We start from the raw sequence: 21,643 nt of genomic DNA, 5'->3' as shown, positions 1-21,643 counted from the left end.
GTGCATACCGAACATTTAGAAATTAATCAGACATACCTGCCTCTATTTAAATAGTCTAAATACAAAATGGGCAAGTGTCACAATTTATCCCAGTACTTATTTTCCGATGTCTGTGTTATCTAAATTCAATTTATTTTTCTAAATGCCTTCTTGATATAAACCTCTGCCTCAAGACTAAGCATGTAGTTCTAACATCTAAGTATGAAAGAAGAAACCTTTTTTGGGGCAGCCTGAAACCTTTTTCAGGGTTTTCACTTTCTGATCCAACAAATCTCAGTTTACTGCACCATGTTCTAGAGAAAATAAACAAAATTTTAGCTCAGCACCTCCCAATTGAAAAACTGGGAGCAAGGGCCAAGAGGAAGAAAAGGTTGAATGGAGTGAATTTGCTTAAGATTACTAACTTTTACTGATCTTGAGGCTCTACAGCTATTACAGACTTTCCTTATGAGGCTGGGAAAAGGGGTCAATCTACTTAGGAAATAGAAGAGCTTACAACAACAGCAGTGGTCCGGCCATTCCTTAGGTTTATAAGAATATTTTAATCCTCTCTAGTTGCTAAAAAAAAAATACCATTTGAAGATGACAGAGGTTTCATTCTGCTTGTGACACATATCCTGTACCTTCTCCTTCAATTCTCCTATTTTATATCACTACCTGGCTAACAGCAAGGATTCATGATTATTTTTCTGCCAGGAATCTCCAACTCAGATCCTTATCAGTCAAAATAAACAAATGAAATCACAGCCACGGGTACTGTGACAGGGATGTCCTACAACGGACCCACAACTGTGAATCAATTTTAGTTACATAATACAAAGTGTTAACTTACTGTATTCCAAGTGAGCACTGAGGAATATGGCAAAAGTTTATCCATGTTACTTGTCTCTGGGTATATGCTCCAATATGAAGAAGCTGAGTAGATTTTTGAAAGAAAAAAAAAAAAAAGAAAGAAAGACACGGTTTAATAAGAATAAGGCAGTAGACACTGTAATTCACCAAAACAAGCAAACCCCCCAAAAGTTTTTATTGCCTTATCCTTATCTTCAAAAGGCTAACCATTATGGTTCTACCTTTATGAAACGTTCAAGTTCTGCTCTTTACAGTGAGAATCATTTAAAAAAAAAATTATTTGGCACTTCTATCTAACCCAAAATGACATTATTCCGCTTTACACAGAAACTGAACTAAGAAAGTTTTTTATATCTTACTGGGGAAAAAAAAAAAAATCACTAATAAGGTTAGAGAATGTATCTCATCAGTCTCCGAACCGTCGTAGCTTCTCACAAGACCACAAGAGAACGAAATTTAATTAGCTGTGACTGAAATAGAGTAAAAAAAAAAAGAAATGCTTCTAACCAACATTTTGACAGGTTGAGGCATTATCAATTTGCTGCTTTCCCTCCAGCAAAACGGTCAAGGATTCAACTTACTATGCACCATCAGCAACACCTACCAATTATAAATTCCTGAATGAGGTCAAATGAATGGCAGGCAGAGATATTCTCAGAAATCCACTGAATAATCTTTAAAAAGTAAGAAGACAAATCTGTTGGTATTTACATCTGCACCCTGTCCCCACCACCAAAGAAGTACAAAATGTATGTGAATCTTTTAAAATTCTGTATCTATTTTGGAACTGCCGAAGAATATACTCACTTCCCTTCAAGGCACATAATGCAAGACTGTGGCTTAAGCCATCTTATAAATCAGGTCCATTTTACATATCTTTTTTTAATAAATGCCCTTGTCCGAAATCCAAATAAGACTTCTTCAACCCCATGTTTGTTTTTGCTAGAGTAGGTCATGTTATAGCAAAGTACCAGTGTGAAGAGCTGGTGGATACAGGAGAAAACCAAACCAAATCACACCCCAAAGCTCGAAGGCAGCAGACCTGGGTTTGAGTCCAGCTCAGACATCAGTGTGAACGTTGGCACACCGCTTAATCTTCGTGAGCATCACTGTATGGTCCTCCCAAGGGTATGTTGTAACAACAACTCAGTCTCCACAACCATCCTCACCTGCTGGAGGACTGAAACTTCTTGTTCCCAGCCTTAGACACTATGAGGCTTACCTAGCCACAGAGCATTCTCACATTTCTGCTCCTACCAATAAATAAGTGGGTTTTTTTTTTTTAAAGATTTTATTTATTTGTCAGAGAGAGAGAAAGCGCACAAGCAGGGGGAGCGGCAGACAGAGGGAGAATGCCGGGCTCTGTCCCAGGACCCTGGGATCATGACCTGAGCCAAAGGCAGGTGGCTTAACCAACTGAGCCACCCAGGCGTCCCAATAAGTGGTTGTTTTTATTTATAAGCCTATTCATGCTGGTTGTATTTATCTTCACAATTAGGTAATTTAATAAAATATTACCACAGACGAGTGAAATATGGAAGCAAAAAGAGTGTTGTTTGGTCAATAAAAGTTGAATGCTTCGGAAAGACTCAAAGTCATGTCCAAAACACTCACTAAAAAAAACTACATGTGAGACAACTGTAAAAGATTAGAAAAAATTGCCCAATAGATACGGATGGTTTTGAAAGGATCTTTAAAATATGGCTCTCCTTAGGTTAAAAGAAAGAAGAAAGTAAGATTAAGAAAAAAAAGGGAGAAGAAGAAAGTAATAGGAAGTCAGAGACAGCACATTACTAGTGGTTTTATGTAAGAAAAATGATTTTGACAGTATGGAGTTTCCTCAAAAAGTTGAAAATAGAGCTACCCTACGACCCAGCAATTGCACTACTGGGTATTTACCCCAAAGATACAAATGTAGTGATCCGAAGGGGTACATGCACCCCAATGTTTATAGCAGCAATGTCCACAATAGCCAAACTATGGAAAGAGCCAAGATGTCCATCAACAGATGAATGGATAAAGAAGATGTGGGGATACACACACAATGGAATATTAGGCAGCCAAAAAAATGAGATCTTGCCATTTGCAATAACGTGGATGGAACTAGAGGGTATCATGCTAAGCCAAATAAGCCAATCAGAGAAAGATAATTATCATATGATCTCACTGCTATGAGGAATTTGAGAAACAAGACAGAGGATCATAGGGGAAGGGAGGGAAAAATGAAACAAGATGAAACCAGAGAGGGAGACAAACCATAAGAGACTCTCAATCTCAGGAAACAAACTGAGGGTTGCTGGAGAGAAGAGGGGTGGGAGAGATGAAGTGGCTGGGTGATGGACATTGGGGAGGGTATGTGCTATGGTGAGCGCTGTGAATTGTGTAAGACTGATGAATCACAGACCTGTACCCCTGAAACAAATAATACATTATATGTTAATAAAAAATAAAAAAAGAAAGAAAAATGATTTTGAACTCCAACCAGCTAATATACAAAGAAAGAGTCTTAATCTACATCAAAAGATAGGTGAATAAATGTACTTTTTTTTTTTTTTGGTTTTAGGCTAAAATAAAATGTTTAAGATATCTTTTCTTCAATTACCCAACCACCCATTGGTCCCAATCAAGTCTAATAGGGGGGTTTCTCCAACTTCACAGGACAGCTGTAAAACTAAATGACAAAACATGTGAAAGTGCTTCATAAATTAAATTGTGCAATATAAATATAAATATAAACTATCTTCATTAAAATGTAATAAATATATGCCACCAGATTTTAGTTCTTTTGATGCTACACACCAAATACAGACCAGGAGCAAAAGTAGGTATTTGAGAAACTACTATTTACTGAGCACTTTCTTGGAATGTTACTGATACGGCTAATGTGTATGCACAGTATGGAAAAGAGAGTAGTCAAAAGAACAGACATGCTCACAGTCTGAGGTTTGGTTGGGGTCCATAAAAAAGAAGCACAAGAAGAGAGTATGTTCAAATCAGGATGGAGACCATACACTTCGATTAATTATTACCAAACAAAAATGGCATCTGTTCCTTTCAACCACAAATGTATACAGCTGGTGTTGTCTATTTGCCAGTTTTTAAACTGAAGCTACATCACCACCTTGGCTTCCAGGAACGGGGGGTCTCGGCCCCAGGAGAGCACACAGTGCAACGCGCCCATCTTCTCATAGTCGAGCTGCGTGTTCCATAGGAACTGTAGTAAGTACGACTGGTTGAGGACCACCCTGGAGAGCTTTCCAGAACACCAATCCAGTACCAGGGACCCTGAGAGTGACTGTAAAGGGCTATGAGGTAGCATATCGACCACTTCATTGTTTCCTGGCCAAAAAAAAAAAGGAGATCAGCAAATAAAAGAAACTCCACTCACCCTCACCCAAATACAAACAGTGCCAAGACAAATCCAAATGGGCCACGTTCAGGAGGGAAAGACCACAGCAATACCTGTCAGAAACAAACTGTGGCAGATCAGGTCCGGATGTTGGATGTTGAGTAGATGAAAGAAATGACCAGGTAAGTAAACAGCCACATAATAATCTGTAGACGAGGAAGATATAATTTATCTGCATGTGGCAAGAGCTGCACAGACAAAGAGAAAGCCCAGAACTTCACAGTATCCCTATTTGTCTTTGAACTTCTTAAAACACAAAAGTTTTGATCAACGTGATACTAAACTGTCTGATGTTAGTACATTTCATCTTACTAGCCAGGTCTCATTTATTTCTATCTGTTGCTAGTTTTCTTCATACATTTAGCCATGGTTATCTTAATTGATATGTGTAATTTTGAGTCTAAGTGAATTGTGGCTTTATATGAACTTAAATGACCTCTGAAAGCAAATTAGAAAAAAAAAAATACCAAGCAATATGAATTATTCCTTTATCTGATAGTCTGGGAATAGCTTATAATGGGAATTTCCCTCCTCATTTCTGCCAGTTGGGGGGAGCTCTAAAATTTTGTTTCCTATGTTTGCCCACTCGTCGTCATCATCACTATCGTCATCGTCATTTTGTTTAGAGAACCCTTAAATTGATATTCATCAAAACAATCTCTTGTTTTATGTAATCTCACACTTGACGAAATACTAATATATTTCCTTGCATAGCGAGCTGCCGAGAATTCACACCTTCACAGTACCTGCATTTGATAATTTTGTACCAAAAACACTTGTACACAGATTGAGCTAAGGTGTAAAAATTTCTGGAGAATGGGAAGGTGGAAGTAGCCCTTGCCAATAATTTTTCACACAATAGCAGTGAATTTCATACAGATGACACATTTAGATTATAAGTGCGCCAGCTGGACTCTTTTTTCCTAAGAAGCAAAGAAATACATGCTAATCATTTGCATAGAAGGCATTCAGTGGAATGGAAAGGAAAGGAAAGAGGATGTAAAACTCAAAGCAGTTGACTTAAGTAAGTGTCCTCTTGGTCACCGGGGATTAAGTGATGTTAAAGTGAGTTGCACAGGGTGCCTGGGTGGCTCAGTCAGTTAATTGTCTGCCTTCGGCTCGGGTCATGATCTCAGGGTCCTGGGATCGAGCCCTGTGTTGGGCTCCCTGCTCAGCGGGAAGCCTGCTTCTCTCCCACCCCCCCTGCTTGTGTTCCTTCCCTCTCTATGTCTCTCTCTCTCTCTGTTGAATAAATAAATAACATCTTAAAAAAAAAAAGCAAGTAGCACAAATGGCTGCAATAATATTCTTATTACGGCAACACTTAAGTAAAAAAACACAAATAATGATATAATAGGGTATGGTGGAAAGGGTTTAGGCATCAAATGACCTAAATTAATTCTTAGCCCTAGCATTTAACCAGTTAACTAGGGTGGTAACTACATCCCTGGGAGAGGAGGCATTTGGAAATATATGAGGGTGTTTTGAGTTGTCGCAATCATTGGAGTGGAAGGGGGAGTCCTCCTGCCATTTGGTGAAGGTCATTAAAACCCTCAATGTGCAGGACACTCTCACTCAAAAAGTACTGTCTCATCAAAAACGTCAACAGTGCCTGTGGTAGGCCAAATGATGACCCTCAAAGATGTTCATGTGCTAATCCCAGAGCCTGTGAATATGTTACCTGAAGTGATAAAAGGCACTTTGCAGATGGGATCAAGGATCCTGGGATGTGGAAAGTATCCTGGAGTATTCAAGTGGACCCAATGTAACCATAAATATGTTTACAGAAGGGAGGACGAGGGAGAGTGGACTACAGAGGAGAAGATCATGCAAGGATGAAAGAGATGGGAGTGATGTGGTCATAAACCAAGAAATGCTAGCATCGAGATGCTGGAGGAGGCCAAGGATGAATTCCTTCCCAGAATATCCGGAAGGAACCATTTCTACCCACACTTTGACTTTAGCCGCTCAAAATTCATTTCAGAATTCTGACCTCCAGAACCAAAAGACAAAGTTTATGTTGTTTTAAGCCCTAAATCTGTGATAATTTGTTATAGCAGCAATAAGAAACTAACACAGTGCCTCTGATAAGAAACACCAAAAGGAGCCTGGGCACACACCTTTCTGAGCCTCAGTTTCATTATCTGTATAATGAGGATAACATCACCAAGCAGGATTGTTGTAAGGATCAAGATAACCGAAACAACATGCTTAGCATATAGTATTCATTTTTAAAATAGTAGGTTATTATTAACAAACATATCTTTCTTATATAGAGGTATTTGGGTTTATGGAAAACTTCTCCAAAACTCTCTTTTTTAATATTTTAATCAATATAAGTCCCTTTTAACAGGGTGACAATTTAGGACAATTGCATGCAATTAATAGGAAAAAAAGACATCACTCAAAAAGCAATACTGTTGTCATAAAAATTACCTAGTTTTAATCTTGGGTATAATTTTGTGCCAAGAAGATAAAATGCATATAGGAAGGAAACATAACTTATGCAAGAGCCTATTTTACAAAGCTCTAGGATTTCTGCCGACTCCACAGTCTGAAGACCATAGATTAAATCATGCCTGCCCTTTTCTAGAGTCATTCTCAGGGGGAAAAAAAGGAAGGCTATCTTTGACCTCACAAAATGCTAAGTTTTTTTTTAGTGGAAAGTTTCCCACATCACTCTGGAGATGGGATGTTGATGTAGCATTCTCTGATAAGAATCAAGTCTCAGACCCAGGAAACCTTATATTTATCTCTCTTACCACAGGAAGCCGTAGAATCAGGCCTCTCTAAGGCAATTTCCCACAGGTTCAAAGCTCATGTTAACATTTACCACATACTGGCCCACTCAGCATTCGCTATCTCACCTCATCTATAGTATTGTTCAAAAGAAAAATCTTTTTTATGAACTTTATCATTTTCGTTCTCATTTCGCCCAGATCCCTCATACCACACCTTCCTAAACCTTTATCGTGATAGTAGACAGACTAGGGAACAGGAATAGGAAAACATATTAAAGAATCACGTGCTCTAAACCTGAAGTTTTTCTTTTTTGAATATTGTGCCATGTCCCATAGGTGGGCAAGTAATAGTTCTGTTACTTAGTCTTGTGCTAACCTGTTTGTGCCCCTCATCCCAACTGATATGGAAAAGCAGCTTTTGGTAGGTTGGTACAATAAACCCTTTCTTGATTTTCTTCATTATAGACTCCATTAATAGGTTCAAACCTAACACTCAAGTTCCCTTACTATATTTACTCAATGAAAATCAACACATTCAAGCTGATCCCTAAATCATTTATACGACTTGGAAGCTCTTAGCAATTAGCAACAGGGAATGGGCAATTTCTCAAAGAACTTTGTCCTCTCTAGAATCAAGGGACAACATGATGTATTATTTCTCATAGGCTTTTAGGGACCAACCCATTCACTGGCATCATTTTTTTTTTAAAGATTTATTTATTTATTTATTTGAAAGAGAGAGAGAGAGAACAAGTGGGGGCATGGTGGGGGAGGGAAGAAGGACATGGGGCTCGATCCCAGGACCCTAAGATCATGACCTGAGCTGAAGGCAGATGCCTAACCGACTGAGCCACCTAGGCACCCCTGTCATCATTTTTATACTAACAAATGGCTTTTTAGGATTACTACTAAAAACATAGGAAAGCTCACAGCCTAGCTTCTCTAAAAAGGGAGGTGCATCCCCTCCCCAAAAGGCTGATCTGAATGGGGGACACAAATATGTTCATTAGGATTGGTCTGTAGGCCTAGAAAAAGATATAGGTCAGGAAAAAATATATTATGAAAATATTAACTAACAATATGGTTGACCCTTGAACAACAGAGAAGTTAGGGGTGCTAAGGTTTCCAGAGAAAACCTTCCCCTCTCAGGCTTCAAAAAGGTCAGTGGTTGTCATCACAATCCAAGTCCTACAGAGGCTGGAGAAAATGGGGTGCACAGATAAGAAAATGAGATATAAAAGGTTGAGTATTACATGTACTCGAAAGGAGGGTCAGAGCAGAGAGATGCATCTCTCTCTCACTCACCAAGGTTGAGAAAAGTAAGGCCCTTAGTCACGTGTGAGTCAACACTCCCAAGAGCAGCAGTGAAGGTCTTGCTGTGCCCTGTGGAGAGAGAACAGGAAGCCCAGGAAAGAATGGTAAGAAACAAAGAGCCGTAATTCCACCCAAGGCTATTGCCCTATGTAACACTCTTAACCTTTACGAGCTGTGAGACTGACCTAGCAAGGGTCTCTGACTTCCAGATTTCAAGGTTCTCTATCATTCTCTAAAAGCCCACACAGAAGGTAGATTACAGTGCAATCAGGATCCAATCGTTGTTCTGGGCTTGTTGTATAATATTAGACCTGATAAGATGGGTTGTGCAGAGACAGAAGGATCTGAAGGAATCTACAAGATCCAAGAGATGGAAGAGACCAGGTGGCTCACTGGCCCTCATGGTTTACCTCATGTTCTTGTCGTCGTTAAGAGCTTCTGGGACTTCTCTCAGTCATTTAGAAGGGCAGTAGACTATCAGCTAAATCAATGTACTGGGTTTCACTCTCCACTTTTCTAACTCTTCATCAGAATTAGTAACCCTTAATAAAACTTTCATTAAACTTTTATTTATGGTTTTAACCATTATATTAATCATTAGAAAAATGTATGAAAACTTTCCATAAAAGAAAAATCTAACTTATGCTATTAAAGCATGTCTACTTCATTATTGAGCTGTTAAACCTTTTTCATGTAGATTTCTAACTACTGAAGATACTGTTAGGCACTCCTGCAGAATAAACTCTGCTGTGGGCTGGCATGGTTTTTTTTTTTTTTAATTAAAAAAATTAATTCTACCCACAGTATGTACTACATAAATAGTAATTTTAAGGAACTAAACAAGCAAAATAAATGTGCCTTAGCACGGTTCAGACTAAAACTATTAAAGGGCACACTGGCCAACTACAGAACTAGAATAGCTTGGGCACTTGTCCCTGTAGGCTGACTGCCGACAAATCAGTTTCCTGGGCTGCAGATGTGGGAATCGAAATAAAGGTATTTTAGGTCTAGGACCTGTTGAGATCTGAGCTGATGGATGCTTTTAACTAAAACTCTATGTGACCTTGTAAGTTAAATATATTGATGTTTTCCAACTTGTAATAATAAAAAAGCAAACAAACACACTTTGGACAAATATGTCTATAAGGATTGGTCTACCTACAGGCCTAGAAAAAAATATAGGTCGGGAAAATAATATAAAAATATTAGCTAACTCAATACAGTTGACCCTTGAACGACAGGGAGGTTAGGGGTGCAAACCCCTGAGCAGTCAAAAATCCACATGTAAGTTTTTGGGGAGTCAAAAGTTAACTACGAAGAGCCTACTGCTGACCAGAAGCCTTTCTGATAACATAAACAGTCAATTAACACATAATTTATATGTTGTATGTATTGTGTACTGTATTCTCACAGTAAAGAAAAATGTTATTAAAAGAAAGAAAAAGAAAAATGTAATTAAGAAAAATTATAAGGAAGAGAAAATACATTCACAGTACTATACTGTATTTTTTTAAAAACCCTGAATGTAAGAGGATCTGTGCTATTTAATTCCATGTGGTTCAAGGGTTAACTGTATTCATCATTAGTGAATTTTTCTAGGAAACATGTATTACATAGGCATACAGGTATAGAATGTACTGATAAAATTTATTACAAGGTAGTAGGACTTTAAAATTTATGTAACTTGCTACTATTTGGAAAAAGTGATTAGGTAAAAATAAAAAATTAAGAATAAATGACATGTACCTTTATGAAAGTAAAACACTGAATACGTGATTTTTTCCCAAGAGTCAAACTTCGGACTGTAACATACACACAAAGTTCCTAGAAGTAAGAAGGTATTATTTAGTAGAGCTGAAAAGAATCATAGACAAATAAAGTTTCCTAAGCCACTTAACCTTACTTCTCTTGCTTTAGATGTTCTGCCTCAACTTACCTCATAGATTATATCCAAATTCTAAAAATGGTTTATTAACAAGCTGCTAAGAAATTTCAATTCAACAATTACTCAGCACACACATAAGTAACGCACTGTGGTAAGCTACTGAAGAATAGGAAAAGGAATAGAAATACACTCTTGCATACGAAATCATGGGAGTCTAGAGGAGTTTACAAAAGAGATTCTCCTAATATACACATATTGCCCTGCTCTCTTATTTAGCTTGCCTTCTGGCCATTACCAATAGTTATAGACCCTGGTTTACCAAAATGTGTATCCTCTTTACAGACAGTTTCCAGTCTCCTTTTTTATCTAGAATTGGAAGGCAAACTGGGGCAATAAGAGCAAGTATGTGTTGGCCCACACCCACCCATATTTGGGTCACTGAGAACCTTGGCCCAAGTGCAAAGGAAAGAACTCCTGGCACAAAGTGGTTTTTCCAGATGAGCCCTGACCACCTTCACTTACCCCATCACTCCAGAACACTCTCAGCCTTCACCTCCTCTAGAATATGATGAACAGTCCAATGTGGAATATGTCCATCATCTCTAGCAGCTGTTGCTAGATATGTAGACTAGATAAGCTCATCAAAGACCTACCATGGAGGGCATTATGCCGAAACTGATACTTCTAGTGCTAACATTTATGTGATTACCTGAAACAGGAGATTTCCAGGGTGGAAAGGAACTTGACCAGGGTCTAGAAAGCTGGGTTCTAGTCCCAGAGCTAAAATTAACTAGCTGTGTGAATTCAATCATTACTCTACTTCAGTGAATAGCAATATTTCCTCTGTTATACTACACTAGGTCCTTTATCAAAGAATCATGGTAGTAAAAAAAAAAAAAAAAGCCCATTTTTCTCTAAGAAGGCTATTTAAGGACATTAATGAGCATTCTGTTATAATGTTTATCCTTTGTGACCATTTTTACTAACATTTAAAACCGCACCATATTGTTAGAAGTACATTTTATTGCAGTATCTTAGATGGAAAATAATAAAAAAAAGAAAAATTTTATCAGGTAAAAATAGTAACAATTCTGTTAGATGTAAAATTACTGTTACGGTTATTGAGTACACAATAATAACTTCTCTTTAAAATTACAGCAGACTCACTAAGAATCAAAGTAACACTATACTAAAGCATAAACAAAAATAGTAATTATAACAGTTAAAAAAGTTCCATGTACCACTTGGACTACTTTCATAAAGTAAACATACTACCAGCAAAAAACTACTGGTTCATCCTGTTCTTTTATGTTCTACGATCACAAGGAGAAAGAACTATTTAGCAAACATAGTTAAAACTTCAGCCGCTCTGGTAATAACAAAATAAAAATTTTTTAAAGGCACCGTATTTTTCCTTTCCAATTAGCATAGTTTTTAAAATGATAATCAATTCTGTTAAGGGAGCAGTAGGAAGAGCATTCTCAAATAATAGAGGAGGAAACTAGTACAACCTCTCTGAAATACAGTTTTGTGGAGGATTAATATATTCATGCCTGTTGACCCAAATTCTTCTTGTAGGCATTTATCCTGAGACATGAATATGAAATGTCAACAACATAAAGAAGGTTATATCCCCCATTCTAGCACATTCCTCCACATATCATCCTTTAGAGAATGGAGGTCATCATTTTTGTTTTGAAGAAAGTTAAAGTGAGGTGTAGAATAAATGTACCTAATTACATACACCAAGAGCCATCTTTAGACCTCATAAGCAAATATTTCCAAATTCGGTTGTGGCTTAATTCCCTTTCCCAAGCCCAAAGTGGGGGCGGGGGGAGATAAAGACATAGCAAGGTGACATGGGATGTGCATAGACTCTATAAAGCTTGTCCCATCCATAGAATTTTCTTTGATAATGGAAATGTTTTATACATGCGCTGTCCAAATTGGTAGCCACTAGCTACATGTGACTATTGAGCACTTAGAATGTAGCTACTGTGACTGAGGAACTCTTTTTTATTTAACTTTAATTAACTTAAATGGCCACATGTAGCTAGTGGCTACCATAACGGACAACCCAATGGAGCACTGCTTCTCATACTTTGAGAGTACATTAAACTCACCTGGGACTCACAGATTCTCAAGCTTCCCATTAGATCAACTTAACCAGAATCTCTGAAGGTAAGATCCAAGCCAGGCATCAGTTTTTGTTTTTGTTTTTGTTTTTTTTTAAGGGAGAGAAGGCTCTATGGGAGGAGCAGAAGGAGAAGGAGAGAAAATCCCAAGCAGGCTCCATGCTCCAAGCCCCTGACATGGGGCTCTATCTCACGACCCTGAGATCATGACCTGAGCTGAAATCAAGAGTTAGATGCTCAACTGACCAAGCCACCCAGGCACCCAGGCATCAATATTTTTTAAATGTGCCTGGGGCAGGGTGCCTGGCTGGTTCAGTTGGTGGAATGTGCGACTCTTGATCTCAGGGTCATGGGTGTGAGCCCCATGTTGGGTGTAGAGATTACTTAAATAAGAAAATAAACTGAAAAAATAAATAAATATAATGTGACTGGGGCAAATTAATAAAATTCTCTAAACCTCAGTTTCCTCATCTGTAAATAAAGAAAATATAGAACCTACTTCATATAGTTCTTACATAAGAATTAAATGAGATAATATGTATAAAGCTCTGCTGAAGAAGTTATATCTGGCTATAAAGGTTAGCTGTGATTCTTATTATTCCAGAATGATTTTGCTGCTATTTACAAGTTGGGGGAAGTTGCAGTTTGAAAAAACAAAGCATGCTCTTAATGGTGTATCCAGAAAGAGATGTTTAATAAATATTCATCAATGATGAAGATAAAATCTCAAAGTTGGCTAGCCTTTGGGAAACTATTTGGACAATGAAAGCTATTATGGACGAAGTTTTCCAAGGGAAATTATCTCATTGTAAAAGGCTCTATAAAATGCTAAAACACAGGACTAATTCTGGGAACTTGTGGAGGGCAACTCTTGCAATTATATGAACAGGAAAGATAATGTACACTTTTCACCCCTCACCACCTCCCAGTAGATGGTGCACAAGAAAGAATGACAGCCACTGACTTAAGCGCAGCTGCACGGTTGATTATTAGACGGGACAGAAATAAGAATATTTCCTTCCCTTCACTGCTTTAGGAAGTCTCTGATTCACCCTCCTGCTAGGAACCATTTTTAAAAATCTACACAAACTGAATCTTAATACGGAAGCTTTTGCCCACCATCGCCTCTCATGAGCAACCCCCTCATCCAGATTTTAACCTCTCATGCCTTGGAAGGTAGGGGATTTCATTTCTTTCTTTCTTTCTTTCTTTCTTTCTTTCTTTCTTTCTTTCTTTCTTTCTTCCTTTCTTTTTCTTTCTTTTTTAAGATTTTATTTATTTATTAGAGAGCGTGTGCACAAGCAGGGGGAGTGGCAGGCAGAGGGAGAAGAGCAGACTCCCCACCGAGCAAGGAGCCCGATTCGGGACTCGATCCCAGGACCTTGAGATCATGACCTGAGCCAAAGGCAGACGCTTAATGGACTGAGCCACCCAGGCATCCCGGGGATTTCATTTCTTAGGGCAGGAAAATTCAGGACAAAGATGCTTTCAAGAATAACAAGTAATGCTGAAAGGACAAAGTAGCTCCCAACGACCAATATGGGACAAATGAACATCAAATATTATGATAGCATCATCACTGATGCAACATTGCGTTTGTTTAAGACCCTGAGTCTGTCAGCACCTTTTTCATGAACCATGTTCTCTGGTCTCCACGCCCGCGGGAAATGAAGCTCTCTGGTGTAGAGGGAGCCATACAGGGATTCGACTATTTGCTCCCTTCTCCATTCCTACTTCAGGTTTTCGTTTGTTTAACCACAAAGTTCGTGAAAAATCATTTTTTAAAAAAAGCAATTTGGGAAATACATGAGCTGACAGTTTATTGGTTAAAAACCAAAAGGTTGCTTCTCTGGCTTGCTGCATCCTAAATAGGGACGCATCCCATTTGGAACCCGCTTATTTCGAGTTCAGAGCTGACTGTGAACAGCAAAAGGCTCATTTTCGACTTTCCTAGACATTGCTTAGAAAGGAAAGAACAGACTCTTCTACCTCTCGTGCAGATAAACCTAACATTTGATGTCACAGATCGCCCATTTATAAGTTTTAGCTGCTACTGTTCATGAGAAACTCCTATGGGAATAAAATGAAAAGGAATAAAAGCTTCAAAGAATGAAAGCCTAAAATGACTGTTTATAGTCAACAGATTTAAAGTGAAGTAGGAAGAACCTACCCGGGTCCCTCCACGCGAGCTCTGGGTCCCATTACCTCCCACCTGCTCAGCAAATGCGCTCGACCAGTTCTTCCTATCTGCTGTGTACTGTCGTCTTTTCTCTTGCCTTGTAAGTGTTCAAGCACACTGGAGTCTCTACCATCTTCAAAAATAATATTCCCTAAACCCTACTACCCCTTCTAGCTGCTGCCTCTCTCATGGCTACACCTCCCACATGCTATTTCATCCAGCACCACCAACATTTCTCCTCAGTCACCCAACACGAAGTACTCACGTTAACCTTCATGCTGTCAGGCCCGGTAGACTCCACCTCTCACTACCTGTTAACAGTTAGCCACCTTCCCCTTTGTGAAACCCCCTCTGCCTTTGGCTGCTGTAGTAAAACACTTGGTTTTCCCCTCTTCTCTCCATTCTTTTTTTCTTTTTCTTTGGATATTCCACCCAACCTTTATATATTTTGCTTCTCAGATCTTATTCCTAAGTTTCTTCCCTTTTGACCCTATACTCCTCCCATGGCTTCAAATGCCCACCACAGTCTTTAAAACTTCCATATTTATTCATGTCCCGTTCTGACCTCTCTTATAAGTCCCAGATCTCTCAGTTGACATGTCCAAAACAACCCTCACCATCTCCCTTTCAAAGCCCCACCTAAACCACTACACCTCAGTAAATGGCACCACTATTCACCCATTTGCTTATGCCAGAAACCTGAGAACCATTCCTGTCCAGCTAACTGACAGCAAGGCTTCTCAGTTCTATCTCTAAACGCATCTCAAACCCATCTAGTTACCATCTCTGACACCCATCCTAGTTCAAGCCATCCTCCACCCAGATGTAGGACTACAACCTCACCCTAACTGCTCATCTCCCCACTTTTTCTCTTGCCTCCTCCAATCCATTCTTCACACGGCAGCCAGTGATCTTTCAAATACACATCTAATCACATCACTGCTTGCTTAAAACACTTCAGTGAAGGAGCATCAAGGAGTGCCATGTGAAAAGTTGTTGGGGAATGGGGCATTCACACCGTGCCAAAGTAATACTTCACAGTTTACTCATGCAAAGATTAAAATGTACCTTTTTAAGGGAGATTGACAGTGGTTACCATGTAACTGAATGACCAAACTTGGCATCACAAATAGTAGAACATCCTGACATTATGCATCTCCTGATCTGGTGCAAGTAAATTTCACAATATCACCCCATGAAGTGTTCTTACGAAAAAATTTTAACCTATGCGTAATGGTGTCTTTCAGTCTAACTACCAATTTTCAGAGAATGTGGAGGATAGAGGAAGAAGTTAAACACTTCCACAAGGAAACAATTAGACAAATCCAGAATGTAGGACATTCCACAAGGTAACAAAATATCAATGTTGTGAAAGAAAAACAAAGGGGGTAGAGGATAGAGGGAGGGAAGTGATCTACATTAAAGCAGATGACAAAGACATAATAACCAGAAATAATACATAAGTCTTGATGGCATCCTGACTTTAAAAGTTATACACATGCATATATTTATTCATTGGTATACATACACATATATGTAACACATATGCATACACATACACATAGAGAATATACACATAATAGGACTTTTTTGAAATCATTATAGAAATTTGAATATGAAATAGTTATTATTAGTGTGATTAATTTCTTTCAGTGATAATGGAACTGAGGTTATGTAAAAGAGTGTCCTTGACCTAAGGAGATACATGCTGTTATTTAGTGGTAAAGTGTGAGGATGTCTGTAACTTACTTTTGAATGGTTTAGTCAAAAGGAAGAATGTGGTACCTATGCATGGGGAGAATGATCAAGCAAATATTGTAAATGACACAATTAAGTAAAAGGTACATGAATGTTCATTCTGTTCTTGAACTTTTCTGTAATGCTTGAACATTCTAAAAATTAAAAAAAAAACCCTTTAATGACCTTAGAACTCTGAGAATAAAATATAAAATTTTTCATGGTCTGCAAGGCCCTACATTACCTGACTCAAGCCTACTCTTCAGCTCTCACCCATGGTGTTCTCCGGCTTGCTCACTCTACTTCAGTCACACTGTTCTTATTTCATAAACACCCTACAAGTCTCAAGTGAAATATCATTTCCTTCCCTAAACTCTCAAAACTGGTTTATGGAGGGACTTTATGCCTGAAATTGGAAAAAATGGGATGGATAATGGAGTGAGATAGCAAGGGGGACAATTTTCAGGACTAAGACAGAATGGGGACACAATGTCCTGGAGGGTAAGACCAACAGGGATAAACTAGCTGAACTAGAACATATCTGAAGATACTAGCGTCTACCATTAAGTCTCCATTATATACTCTAACTTCCTAATTCCTACAATTTATCAAGATTCTTTTGAAGTACTATGTGTGCACTTAATGTCTAAACTCCAAACAATAACCTCTGTACTAATAAAAATTAGGTCCATTTTGCTCATCATTGTTATCTCCAATACATAGCGCACAGTAAGTCTCCATAAACATTGGCTTAGTGAATACCACATAATTTGGCTTTAAAGGAATACAGTTTTACTCCAAGTGCTACTTAATCAGTGGTAACTGTCCACTCAAGCTAGGGTATTTAAAAAGGCTATCAGATTTAGTTATTAGAGTTGACTGTGTAGACAGTTACGTACACTAATAACTTTATGTCAAGCTTTGATTGTTAGCTCAGTAAGTTATAGAATGGTTCTTAGAGAAGCTAGGTACATAGGTTTAGAACCAAATATATCAGTAAGCCTGACACAAAAAGCATCCCCGTAATTGGATGCCATTTGTTAAAAGATGGAGCAGGTGAAAATGTAGATCAATTACATATGAATCTATCCCCTCTATTAAAAAATACAAATAACTATTAGAACAATAACCTTGCTGACTGTGGCTTCTTTCATACAAACGGAGAATATATAAAACTGCAGTGGAGAAGATAATTTGGTACATAAATATCCATCTGATCACTTAAGTAAGACTGTGGCTCTATTACATTTTAAGGATCCATATGGCTAAGGAAATGACTAAATTTTTTATAGAACTCAAGTATAGTTGAATAAATTGATAAATACAATCCTGGTTCTACCTGTATGGTTGGTAAAAACGCACAGGGTCAGGTGTTTGGATAAGTTCTCTTCGTCTTGAAGATCATCACATCCAAAGTTTACAAGTCTAAGGACATAAAGGATAAGAAACTGAATGCATTTAAAAATTAGTTCCCTCTTTCACTTAATGCAGTGAGCATTGCATAATCGACTGTGTCATACACTTGAAACTAATATAATACTGTATGTCAACTACACTTTAATAAGAAGAATTTTTTTAAATAAAAAATAAAGTTCCTTTATAAAGGATAGTAACCACTATAACATACCCACAGAAGTAGAGACTTGTCCCTGAGAAATTTAAGATGTTTTAATTTTTGTTTAAAAGTTCTATAAAACTAATAAAAAATACATAAATGGCATGGCCCTGGCAATAGAGGGAGAAAAATAAAAACAGAAGTTGAAAGTAATAAAATTTTTTTTCTTAAGTAGAGTACTGCATATACAGTTTCAAAGTAAGAACTGAGTGTTCATACGTGATGAAATAAAGCTACTGAAACATAGAACAGTTTAGGATTATCATTATTCTAATTCAAGAAGACTTTCATTTCTTCCGTGCACTAGTGGGTTTGTGTCTATTTTTTCAAAAATGTTCATGTTTTTACTCTATGTAAAATAGTCTGGGGGAAGAAAAGCTCACCTTTGTAAAGGTGTAAAAAGGAAAACAAATAGTAATGCAACAGACAGCTGAGCCACACGTGGATTGACTGCAAACCCCTTCTCTTTGGTGGCAACAAGAGAAGGGGTTTGATGTTTGATTCTAAATGTAGCTCTGATTCATCAAATCCTTTTATTGAATCACAGGGAGAAGAGCACTTCCACGGATCAAAATAAACTGAAACATCCTATAGGAATAAATGGCTACGAAAATCAATATGATTGACTTTACATGAAAAACCCTGTGTTCGTGCTTGATAAGTTGTTTATATTGCCTATGGAGGACAGAAATATCAAAAGTCACACACACACAAACACAGAATATCGAATTGTCCTTATATGTGCATACCATAAATTAGGTATAAATGCAATCATTCTGCCCACGAGTGTCTATAAGAATTAGCAGTAATCAATGAGTAACTTACTTAAATCCTGAGTCACTTAATGTTATATCCAAGGGTGCTTCAAACTGTCAAAAAATCATGAGAAAACAAACCAAAAAATGACATTAATTTAGCGATGATAGTTCTGAAACCCAGAGCAAGTCTGACAATGCTGTGCTTGCCTATTGATGAAGAGCCCTTTTAACCCATCATTTTCTTCAGACATTATCCCCCAGATCCACAGCACAGAAAGTCCATTGGGAATATTCTAGAGTTTACACACAATCACAGGCTTGGTGTATATTTATTTCTTAAAGGGCTAATACTTGACAAACTGCCTCAGATTTGAATATCATAAATGGGTTGTATAATACGCCAATCAGTAGGGGTAGACTTTTTACAAGATACAGATGACCATGCACAGAGGGAAGGACTGGATGTCTTTAGAAGGAGAATGAGTGAGGTTTTTTTTTTTTTTTTTTAAAAAAAAGGGCAGGAGGAATAAATGAAATTCTTGTAATGGTATGATATCAATCTATATTAGACACCATACTAATCCTAGTGAAGAATAACTTTCTCTTCATCACAGGTAAAGATATTTAGGATTCCTCACTACAAGACTAGCATTCCAAACGGCTTTGCCAGGAGTGATGCTAGATTTTTACTAATTAGACTATACACTCTCATTGACGTTTTACCCTACACTCAAATCCACCATCCTCACAAGTCTTTTTGGCTCAAATGACTTGTAACCACTTAAAGCTGTCTACTATAGACCATACCTATTACCTTCTACAAATCCTCACTCATATGCTTGTGTCTTTAATGAGAGGCATTCAGTTAGCAGAAATTTCCTGTGTGCTCTTCGAATCACCTACGTTAATTGTATTTGTTATAGAGTTGAAGCCTCGAGATGACAAGAACTACGTTACTTGCTCATGCAAGTGACGAACACGAGAATGCTAAAATGCTGTTTCTGGTAACAGCTCTCTTTAAAAGGAGGCCATGTGTTATAAAATTTCCTATAGCCCAATCATTCTCCGGACTTACCATTAAGTTAAACTTCTCATCAGCAGAAAACTGGATGCATTTTAAGACACTCCTTGATTTCTAAAAGAGAAAACAGAATAAATGACAAATTACAAAAAAGAAAAAAATCAACAAAGGGGCACGTGACTGGCTCAGGTGGTGGAGTGTGCAACTCTTGATCTTGGGGTTGTGAGTTTGAACCTCACGTTGGGTATAGAGATGACTTAAAAAAAATAAAATCTTTAAAAAAAGATCAACAGGGGAGCCTGGGTGGCTCAGTCAGTTGAGCGTCCGACTCTCGGTTTCAGCTCAGGTCATGATCTCGGGGTCATGGGATCAAGCCCAGAGTCGGGCTCTGTGCTCAGTGCAGAGTCTGCTAGAGGTTCTCTCTTTCCCTCTGCCCCTCCCTCGCTGATGTGCATGCACGCACATGCTCTCTCTCTAAATAAATATTTTCTTTATATTTATTTATTCATGAGAGAGAGAGAGATAGGGAGAGGCAGCGGCAGAGGGAGAAGCAGGCTCCCCGCCTAGCAGGGAGCCCAATGTGGGACTCGATCCCAGGACCCTGGGATCGTGACCTGAGCCGAAGGCAGACGCTCAACCATCTGAGCCACCCAGTCGCCCCTAAATAAAATATTTTTTAAAAAAGATTTTATTTATTTATTTGACAGAGCGAGTGAGCACAAACAGGGGGAGTGGCAGCCAGAGGGAGAAGCAGGCTCCCTGCTGAGCAGGGAGCCTGATGCTGGGCTCCATCCCAGCACCCTGGGATCATGACCTGAGCCAAAGGCAGACGGTTAACCAACTGAGCCACCCAGGTGCCCCAAATAAAATCTTTAAAAAACAATAAAAATAAAAGATCAACAAAAACATTAGTAAAAAAGAAAGAGAGAAAAGGAAGCAACCACGAGGCAAACAGTAATGAAAATATTTCATATTTTTAATAAACTTTCATTGATTGTCCCCATCAACGAAAATGCAGTGATTAATAAATTATAATAATGGTAATGTCAAAGCTAAGTTGTACCGGTAAAAAGGAGGCCAGTGGACTAGTTTTTACCTTCAGGTCAATGTAGTATAATCTCTGCTCTGACATATCCCATTGAGCCCAAACAAAATCCTCAGCTACTCTCTCTCTTGGGAGATGGCCAGAGTCTTTAAGTACCTAAAGAGCCAAAGAGATTTTAGAGATAAGCAACTATTTTAAAGGAGAATATTTCTGGATTTATTATTTTGCCTATTCTATCTTCATAATATATATAAATATTTCCACAGTTTATTTTTAGCATTCCCCTACCCCTAACACATACACATGGAAAGTCTTTCCAGAAAAAGATTTAAGGCATTATTTAATTACTTGCTCTTTCCAAACACTCTATAAAGAACTATATTATTCTTATCCCTAATTAGCCAGACAGGATGGGGCTGTTGAAGGCAAGACCACACCTACCACAAATCAACACCAGGGCCAACAGAAGATTCAAAGCTTCCCATTCCGTACATAACCCACTCAGGTATCTGCAGACAAAAGGGCTTCACCACCAAAAATAGCAGCTGTGACGCCAAGGAAAAAACTCAGGCCTGGGGATAGGGGAGCACTGCCCCCCAGATCTGCCATAAGCTATTCATGTGTCTTTGGTCATGCTTCTTACCTTTAGGTCTTCCACAATGAGTATGGTGATACTGCCCATCCTTCAAAACCCAACTTAGGCATTGCCTCCTGTATGAAGCCCTCCCTCACCTCCTCTCAAGGCACAGCTCCCCACCTCTGTATTCCTATGGTACTCTGGCATACTTAACTAATGTTCTAAGTCTACCCCGATGAGTATGCACTCTCCTACAACACCTTTATATTCTCAACCTTTGTTCTCAATAAGATTCTAAACTTTGGGCAATATATCTTGTTTCCATTTTTCTGAAATTTGTTAAATTAGAACAGATTTGGGGACTCTCAGATAAAG

General features: G+C 38.3%; 1 protein-coding gene across 10 annotated transcripts in view; it reads right to left on the bottom strand.

The window, feature by feature from the left end:
- GSAP (gamma-secretase activating protein) overlaps positions 1 to 21,643 on the bottom strand; it is a 178,692-nt gene that overhangs the window by 33,844 nt on the left and 123,205 nt on the right. For 9 of the 10 annotated variants that reach the window (XR_014139384.1, XR_014139383.1, XM_081800647.1 and 6 more), the window contains 11 exons: positions 20,743 to 20,847; positions 19,701 to 19,760; positions 18,693 to 18,736; positions 17,592 to 17,677; positions 16,265 to 16,300; positions 10,063 to 10,140; positions 8,308 to 8,385; positions 4,315 to 4,407; positions 3,974 to 4,191; positions 1,457 to 1,526; positions 833 to 915 (listed from right to left, as the gene is read on the bottom strand). Coding sequence is in view for 8 of the 10 variants with exons in the window: in XM_081800647.1 (XP_081656773.1) it covers positions 833 to 915; positions 1,457 to 1,526; positions 3,974 to 4,191; positions 4,315 to 4,407; positions 8,308 to 8,385; positions 10,063 to 10,140; positions 16,265 to 16,300; positions 17,592 to 17,677; positions 18,693 to 18,736; positions 19,701 to 19,760; positions 20,743 to 20,847 (951 nt within the window). In the remaining 2 variants the exon portion in view is untranslated. The remainder of the gene's footprint in view (positions 1 to 832; positions 916 to 1,456; positions 1,527 to 3,973; positions 4,192 to 4,314; positions 4,408 to 8,307; positions 8,386 to 10,062; positions 10,141 to 16,264; positions 16,301 to 17,591; positions 17,678 to 18,692; positions 18,737 to 19,700; positions 19,761 to 20,742; positions 20,848 to 21,643) is intronic. The other variant, XM_081800646.1, reaches the window with a different exon arrangement.

The sequence above is a fragment of the Leptonychotes weddellii genome, chromosome 12 (genome assembly GCF_054177405.1).
Source record: "Leptonychotes weddellii isolate Sample4059 chromosome 12, ASM5417740v2, whole genome shotgun sequence".
Lineage (NCBI taxonomy): Eukaryota > Metazoa > Chordata > Mammalia > Carnivora > Phocidae > Leptonychotes > Leptonychotes weddellii.
The sequence above is the reverse complement of the archived record's forward strand: the minus strand, read 5'-3'. Positions and strand labels throughout refer to the sequence as shown.